At 45.3% G+C, this 8,941-nt stretch overlaps 1 protein-coding gene across 2 annotated transcripts in view; it reads left to right on the forward strand.

The window, feature by feature from the left end:
* The window catches only part of ERICH6 (glutamate rich 6), a 29,701-nt gene extending 22,085 nt beyond the window's left edge, over positions 1 to 7,616 (forward strand). For both annotated transcript variants that reach the window (XM_049629707.1, XM_049629708.1), the window contains exons 13-14: positions 2,799 to 3,027; positions 7,353 to 7,616. In XM_049629707.1, the coding sequence (XP_049485664.1) occupies positions 2,799 to 3,027; positions 7,353 to 7,616 (493 nt within the window). The remainder of the gene's footprint in view (positions 1 to 2,798; positions 3,028 to 7,352) is intronic.
* The last annotated feature ends 1,325 nt before the right edge of the window (positions 7,617 to 8,941 follow it).

Genomic DNA, 8,941 nt, shown 5'->3' on the forward strand with positions numbered 1-8,941 from the left:
TATGTTGTACATTAAATCCCTAGAACTTATTCATCTTATAACTAGAAGCTTTCTTTTTCCTTTTAAATGGCTTTAAGATTTATTTAAGTTAGTCTTTGGCAGTAATATTCAACTCAGAGAAATTTTTTATTTATGTCATTCCATTTGCTTCCCAGTGGAAAAATCCCAGGCAACTATGTAAAACAAAGCTCATCATATTCTTTCTATAAACAGCAAGAAACACGAACTATATGATTTCAATATTAGAAAAAAACTCTCAATAAACTATATGGTCACCCTAAGGATTTGGGATATGAATCTAGTGATCTTCCTAGAGCCTGTGCCCTGATAATGTTATACTGACTCATCTATGGAAATAATTTACAATGGATAGCTGCTACACTGTGTTGTTATAGTTTGTGTTTGTGTGTGTGTGTGTGTGTTATCATAATTTGAGATATATTTGTAACTGTTCCTATATTCCTATAGCCACAACCAACAATAACATACAAACAAAATCTCTAGAGAAATTAAGATCCTGATCCAATTTTGACCTACTAACTTATATACTCTATGACTTCACATTATTTCATTTAACCTGAAAAAATGAAATTTGGGTCTTAATTTCATTTATTTTTATTTTTTTAATATTTATTTATTTGTGAGGGAGGAATAGCGTACGAGCAGGGGAGGGGCACAGACAGGGAGACACAGAATCCCAAGCAGGGTCCAGGCTCTGAGCTGTCAGCACAGAGCCCGATATGGGGCTCAAACCCACAAACTGGGAGAATATGACCTGAGCTGATGTCAGATGCTTAACTGACTGAGCCACCCGGGCTGACCTTCAAATGCAGTTCAAACTCTTTGAGTTTTCAGAAAGAGATATTCTCCCCCCTTTAAATTATTTACAGGAATAGCAATCTCATCTTGAGAAATTCTGTCAGTAATTGACAAAATTTGGACATTCTGCCAGTATTTGAGAAACTTAGGACATTTGTGGTTTTTTTTTTTAATTCTTTTTTTAATGTTTATTTTTGACAGAGACAGAATGCGAGTGGGTTAGGGGCAGAGAGAGAGGGAGACACAGAATCTGAAACAGGCTCCAGGCTCTGAGCTGTCAGCACAGAGCCCGACGCGGGGCTCGAACTCACGAGCTGTGAGATCATGACCTGAGCCAAAGTCGGACGCTCAACCGACTGAGCCACCCAGGTGCCCCTGTGTTTTTTAAGTCCAAAGCAGCACTCAGTCCATTATCCCTATTTGTATTACTGGAGAATTTCTACTCATCCTTCCGGGTTCAATAGCGATGCTTTATTACGTTTGGTGAGGTACTGTATTGTCACCAAATAAATATTCATTGGTTTCTAGGACTTTTCCCTTGTCTGTGAAGTCCCCTGATCCAGCAGCTCAATTCCTGGTGCTCTGATGGAACTTCCACATACTCTCACAGACCCCTTCTAGCTGCCTCTTGTGCAGCAAGCCCATCCCCCTGCTGGACCGATGTCCTTTGCTTTATGTTTTTTAATTTTTTTTTTAACATTTATTCATTTTTGAGAGCCAGAGAAAGAGAGAGAGAGAGCACAAGCAGGGGTGGGGTAGAAAGAGAGGGAGACACAGAATCTGAAGCAGGCTCCAGGCCCTGAGCTGTCAGCACAGAGCCCGACGCGGGGCTCGAACTCATGAACTATGAGATCATGACCTGAGCGGAAGTTGGACGTTTAACTGACTGAGCCGCCCAGGTGCCCTTAGACGGATGTTCTTTGAAGCCACATTCTGAATCCTTACCACTACCAGCATGTGTCTGCACTCACAGAATATTTATCAAATGAACAATCTATGTAAATAATTTTAGCCAAATATTATTTTCATCCACATTTCGAGATGAAACCAAGCCTTCCTCCTCCCAGATACAGTAAGATAATTACCTCAATTTCTCATTTGCGCTTTTGTTATTAGATCACTACCACTAATCAACAGTGGGGAAAGAAGATGTTAGTTATCTTACTCTAGGGGCCGTCATGGCCAACTCGTCTAGTTAAAAAAATAATTTGTTATCAAATTCAGCCAACTCTAAATACCCAGAGCTCAAGAAAGGGGTGGTGATCCAAGTTGGAATTAGGTGAGAGAGCATGAGGTAGAAGGGCAGTCATTAGTGCCATCAGATCCCCACACTTGGTCAGGCTTGATATGTATGTAATGACGTAAAATGTAGTGTCGGCTATGCTGAGAGACTGGAGAGGCCCCATTAGTCTAACTTCCACCTTGTGCTCCATCACAGGGCTCTTCAGCAGCGCTCTGAGCCATCTCAGAGATGTTCCCCCAGCCACTCCTGCCCACACCCGGCCCTGCTGAGAGCCCTCCTGGAAGGACTCCGGGCTCCCAGTTGCTGGGTGCTACGAAAACACACCCATCCTGTACTGAGGCCAACTAGGCCTTCCCCCGCTGCTCTGCATTTCGTCCTGGAGAAAATCCAAGCACTGTTCTTCTCCCCTCTTTCAGGGATCGCCTGGTGTCCTGTATGTCTGCTCGTCCAGACTAATCCTTTCCTGCTTCCCCTTCATTCTTCCCAGCGCATAGTTTTCCAGACCCCTTTACCATCCTGGTTCTGCCTTTTGGACCCAGTCTGGACCCACTACTTCAAATCAGCATAAAATTCACTGGCGGTATCACCATGCCAAAGGTTACCTGCGGTTTTGCACTCTCCATACGCTACTGGCTAGCATGAACTGTAGCTCCCCTTGGCCAGCAAGTGACAGGGCTAATTTCAAGGTTGGATCATAACGTTACCGTTTATAATTTTTAATTTCCTTTCTGCCCAGGGTATACATCAATATCTTGGGAGGTCAATATTCAGATCAAGCTGGCAACAGAGTAAGGGCTTGGAATTGGTCCAGTTCTGCCCCTACCTCACCCTTTGTGTCATTTAAACCTGTCTTTCTGGCTTTGAATCATTACATTGGAGTTCGAATCTTAGAACAAGACAAGATTTCAATCGCCTTTCTGGCAATGGGCCAACAGGCAAGAATCAGTGTCGGGACCAAAGTGAAGGTAGGTACATTTTTGAAAACAGTTCAAAGCACTTAGAATAATAAGACTAAATGGCTTTTGTCGGTGTTATTACTCAGATTATACTTGCATGTAATCTACGGCCTATTAAGAGTTTTGGAATTCAATGAAAAAAACACATAGTGAAAATTTCAGGTGGAAATGAGGCAGCCTTATTGTTTGTTCTTCAGAAATTCCTTTTAGTTCACACTTAGATCCAACTAACATTGACTGTGTTTACTCTGACACCAAGTAGTGCTGCTTTGGGGGTTTGGTTTTAGGGTTTTGTACTGTGTTTGTTTCTCCACTGTGCTATAGTAGAAAGCCCTGGACTGAGTCAGGAGACCTGGGTTCTCACCATGTGCGAGACCACACATATGTGCCATCTCCTTGGAGACACTTCCCAGACCTCCTAGTCCTTTGCCCAATCACGGCCTTCTCTGGGTCGTGCACGTACTGCCCTTGGTCCCTATGCTCACTGAACCATGCTGCCTTACCTGCCCTTATGGCTGCCTTTCCTACTGGATGGTGAGCTCCGGAAGCACAAAATCTCTGCCTTACTGATTCCTCTATCCCACCCAGGGCACGGCTTAGAGGACATGCTCAGCGACTGGCAATGGTTAATATCCTGGTCTTCGGGTTACGGGGATGTAGTTTCATACCTCAACCTTGCCACTTAGCTTAGTGGGTGAACTTGAACTTCACGGCCCTTCTCTATTAGATGTGGATAATGCTTCCCACCAAATAGATGGCTGTGAGGATTCAAAGGGAATGCAAAGTACTTGGTGTGGTGCTTGGCACCGACAAAGTACTCAGTAAATGATAGCTCTCTATGTTAGTCAATTATACCTCAATAAAGTTGAAATGTAGATAGATATAAAGAGATCTATGGGGGACACTGGGTGGCTCAGTCGGGTAAGTATACGACTTCAGCTCAGGTCATGATCTTTCAGTTTGTGGGTTTGAGCCCTGCATCAGTGCAGACCCTGCTTGGGATCTTCCTTCTCCCTCTGTCTCTCTGCCCCTCTCCCACTGGTGCATGCTCCCAGGCTCTCGCTCCCTCCCAAAAAGAAACATTCAAAAGTATGTATTTAAAAAAAGAGAGATCTATGTAGCATATCTAGTGTGCGGCTCCAAACACGCCCCTTCACCTCTGAGGCCTTTCATTTCATCAATGATTAAAGGAAGAGATTGCTCTAGACCTCAAAGGTGTTGTCAACCTCTAAAAATTCTACACTTCTCGGTAAGTGGAAATAGGACCTCCATATTCAGTACAGGCAGGCCTATCTCATACACACCAAACAGAAGGGAGACTTCAGATCCAGCCAACAGGGACTGAGGATCTACGAAGTGCTCAGCACTATCCCCGCCACTTGCCATCAGTCCGGCCACCGCAGTCAGCTGTTCAGGCTCCCAACTATCCAGCGGCTTCTAATCCTACTCAGAGTAAAAGCCAAGGTCCTAGAAGAGACCTGCAATCCCGTACAGGCTCTGGACTTCCTTAATGTTCCCTCTGTTCTGCTCTCTCCTCCCTCGGCGTGCTCCAGCCACGCTGGCCTTCTCACTGTTCCTCAACGACACCAGGCATATCCCTGCCACAGGGCTTTTGCACCTGCTCTTCCCTCAACCTAAAACACCCCTCCCCCACTTAGCACACAGCTGCTGCGCCACTTCTTTCAGGTTTCTGTTCAGAGTCCTCTCTCCAGGACCCAATCTAAACTAGTAGCGCCTCCTCCCCACCCCCACCCTGCCCTCTCTGTGCCTCTCTGGCCATATGGAGTCCTCTCGTTTTCTTTCCCTTCTAAATAGTTTGTCCTATCTGCTTTGGTTTCTTCAACTCTGTAGTTAATTGCATTTTCAAATAGATTTTTACAATTTGCCATCCTTCTCTTGTTCATTTCTACATGATCAAGGAATATGGCTTGCACTGTTTTCCCTGCTGTTCGAAATGTGCTGATCATTTTTATTGGTGGCCGAGTCCAGAATTTTTGTGACTGTTCCATGTATATTCGACCCCCCAAAAAAGTGCACTGTTGTCACAAGCTTGTGTATGTCTAATGGTCCCATTGACACTTCTCTATCCTTTTCTTTTTATATTATTGGCTTACTTCTGAGCAACCTATGAAAGATGATTGCGAACATGTTCCTTTCTCCCACTATTCCTATCAGGTTTTGCTTTCTGTATCTTTAGAAATATAGGCTAGGAAATTACAGATGCTGACCATCTTCCTGGGGTTTTCCTCGCTTATCCGCTCTTCAGCTGCGCCCATTATGTGAGTCAGTGTATCAGTGAGGGTTTTTCTTTTTGACAACAACAACAAAACTGTAACATTATCAATAGGTGTTATTCCCAATTTCCCTCCTGGTGACCTTTGCCTTAAATGCTATTCTACATGGTGTTAAATTGCCACACCTGCTTTCTTTTTAGTTAGCATTTGCTTGGTACATTTTTTTTTTCATTCTTTGATTTTCAGTGTTTTATATAGTTTTAGACGCGTCTCTTGCAAACAGTATATAACTGGATTTCGTTGTTTTCCTCAGCCTATTAGACTCAATCTTTTAATACATTGTATTTTAATGGTCACTCTAAAATTAACACATCTTTTTTTTCTATGTGCATAGAATTAATTTCCAAGTCTTCTAGTTATTTCTTCTCTTTGACAACCGTTTTCTCAAAGTCCTCAGAAAATATTAACCATATATATTCCAAAGCCTCCCTCTGGCTACGAATGCTGTCTCCTTGAGTATTAGTATCCCTCATAAGTAAATCTGTCCTCTCTTTCACGGCCTCAATTTTCCTCAGATATTTGGTGATTCCTGGCCATGTGTTCATTTTGTAATTGAGGATCCTGGCTTTCCCGCATGTTCTGCTTACTGAAGTTAGTTTGTGGGGACTGTGGGAAAGTAGTATGTACTGCAGAGGGGCAGAAGGCTGGCCCCAGTGCCAGACTTCCAGCCCCAGCCTGGGGGCGCCATGGTTCAACGTGGAGGGCGAGGTGAGGGCTGGCTCCCAACTGGTCATCCTAATATTTACCTCAGGGCCCCTCCTGCTCCTCACTTTTATTAACGTTGATCTCAGATTATGTGTTTGGGGTTAGTGGTTTCATTTGGTCATTTATCTCTCTGTGGATATGGTCCTGTTTGCTTTATGATTTTCAGGAATTCAATAAGATTATTCCTGCTGATCAAATTCTTTCCTATTTCCTTTTTAAAAATTTTTTTATTTAAAAAAACGTTTTTTAATGTTTGTTTATTTTTGAGAGAGAGAGAGAGAGAGAGACAGAACACGAGCGAGGGAGACACAGAATCCGAAGCAGGCTCCAGGCTCTGAGCCGTCAGCACAGAGCCTGACGCGGAGTTCGAACTCATAACCCGCAAGATCATGACCCCAGCTGAAGTCGGACACTTAAACGACTGAGCCACCCAGGCGCCCCAAAAATCTTTCCTATTTCCTATAGCCATTGTCGATTTACTCTCTTAAAAAGTTTTCTGTCATCTTCTGGAATTTGGGATTGAAGGGAAGTTAAAAATGCTGGTCCATTCCGGTTATTCATCCATCTCATATTCCTCTGTCCCTCCCTCCCTCCCTCCTTACCTTCTGATGCAGGGAGGGATGAAAATGCTGTGAGTTCTTGTATCCCTTGCAGGTAAGTGGTCACTCTGCTTGCAGAACGTAGCAGTTCAGCTTGTATTTAGCCCACCCACTGAGGCCGGCCCTGAATCCACGCTCTGGAAACATTCAGGCAAGACCGTCCTGCAGAGCCATTTCCCTACCTGCAGCTGCAAGGAGACCATCAGCCTGAATCACCAAAGGCTGTGAGGAGGGGTCATGGAGAGATTAACGTGGAATGGCCTCCTGGTGGGAGGGGCACGTTCTGGAAGGAAAGGAATTTCAGCCATCCCGGTCCTTCTTGAAAACTCCGCTCAGCTGCTACCTTCTCTGAGGAAGGCTGCCCACTCAGTGCCTTTCCTAGCTCCAGTCCAGCACGGACCATGCTCTCCCCACGGGGCATCTCCCGGGGAAGGGACTGTGTTTGCGGCATCTTTGTGCTCCCCTCAGCATATGCTCATAAGTTACTTGCATAAATTGTAAGCCCTTGAAAGTACCCAAATTCTATGTGCTCTGGCCTGCTCTGGTCTCTCATATCTCCACAGCATTTCAGCCCCTTCCTCCTCCGGGTTAGAATAACACGACCACAGCCCCCTTGTGTAGCTAACGAGACTCGAGGGATTCCAACTCCAAATTAGTACCACCCCACACCTCCTCCTGCCTCCCAGTTTCCGCAGATGGACCCTGAGCTTCTCTTCTCTTTCTCTGTGCTGAAAAGCTACCTAACCCTGAGGAGATTCCAGTTCTCCGATACCTGAATGGGGATGACCTTCTTCTGCTGGCCCATTTAATAAAGATTCGACGCCTGTTTCACAAACTTGAAGGATGTGCGAATTTCCCCTCCAGCCAGGTTTGGGAAAAGTTGAAGCTACCTTCCTACCTGTCTTCACTTTCTCTAAAACTAATTGCCCTTTGTCACAATTCCGGTGTAAAGCAAGATACAGTAAGAACAATAGCGGCTATAATAAACGAAAATATTTAATGCCGGCACTCCCATTTGTTTTGTTTTTCGGGGGGAGGGGGTGTGTGCGAGATTTCAAGTAAGTGTAAGGACCAGGAAATACCAAGAAATATGCTCTATTACACATTTAGAATACAGCCCGAGTCATCACTGGCTTACATCTGTAGCTGGAAAACGAAATCCGCTCTTCAGGACGCCAGAGGAGGAGCAAATGAGCATCAGTGTCCATTCTAGGTTAGAGTTCTGTCAGGAAGACAGAGAGCAGGAGGATCCGATGGCTCCCAAACCTCCCGGAAGCCTCAGGAAGTGAAGGTCAAGGAGAACCCCTGCTGGCCTCCGGGCAACCTGGGAGTGAAGGAGTCTCAGGAAGCCGTGAAGCCAACAGCACCAAAGTGAGAGGCAGGAGCTCTTCGGGCGGGCTACAGCCTCACCCAGGAGCGCAGGGTCACAAAGTGCCATTTACCCCACGGGCGCCCCGCCTGCCGTCAGCCAGGCTGCTGCTTCTCTCCCACCTAGCAAACCTCAGGTCTCTCCCCAGAAGTCAACAAAGGTGCCTAGACTCATGGCTTGATCAGTGTTAGATGCCTCGCTCTCTTTTTTTTTTTTTAACTTTTGCCTTTTCCCCTCTCTTTTCACTCGTGAGTGAACTTTCAGTTTCTATCAAGTGAGACAAATATTAAACTAATTGGAATAATATGCATCCATATAGCTCTGGAAAAATAGCACACAACCGTACAACGCCTAACAGTGACAACAAAGCCTTCACTGAATCTGTTTTTGTACGACAGTAAGAACTGTTTTGGGGTGCGGAACCCATAGTGGATACTGAATAAAGCCTTGGTTAATTGGAGACTGGAGAGAGAACGAGATCCCATCTTTTCCCTCGTCGCTTCATGTTTAGTGACAGAATGTTATTTAAAAGTATCTTTACTGTAGGGCCATCTGGGTGGCTCCATCCATTAAGCACCCACCCAACTTTTGATTTCAGCTCAAGTCACGATTTCAGGGGACCAAGTCCCACGTTGGGCTCCCTGCTGAGTGTGGAGCCTGCTTAAGATTCTCTCTCTTTTGGGGGGCGCCTAGGTGGCTCAGTCGGTCAAGCTTCCAACTTCAGCTCAGGTCATGATCTCACGGTTCGTGAGTTCGAGCCCCGCGTCAGGCTCTCTGCAGACAGCCCGGAGCCTGGAGCTGCTTCAAATTCTGTGTCTCCCTCTCTCTCTCTCTCTCTCTCTGCCCCTCCCCTGCTCATACTCTTTCTCTCTCTCTCAAAAATAAATAATAAACATTAAAAAAAATGAAAAAAGATTCTCTCTCTTTCCTTCTGCCTCTTTTCCCCACTCATGCTC

This window comes from Panthera uncia, chromosome C2 (genome assembly GCF_023721935.1).
Source record: "Panthera uncia isolate 11264 chromosome C2, Puncia_PCG_1.0, whole genome shotgun sequence".
NCBI lineage: Eukaryota > Metazoa > Chordata > Mammalia > Carnivora > Felidae > Panthera > Panthera uncia.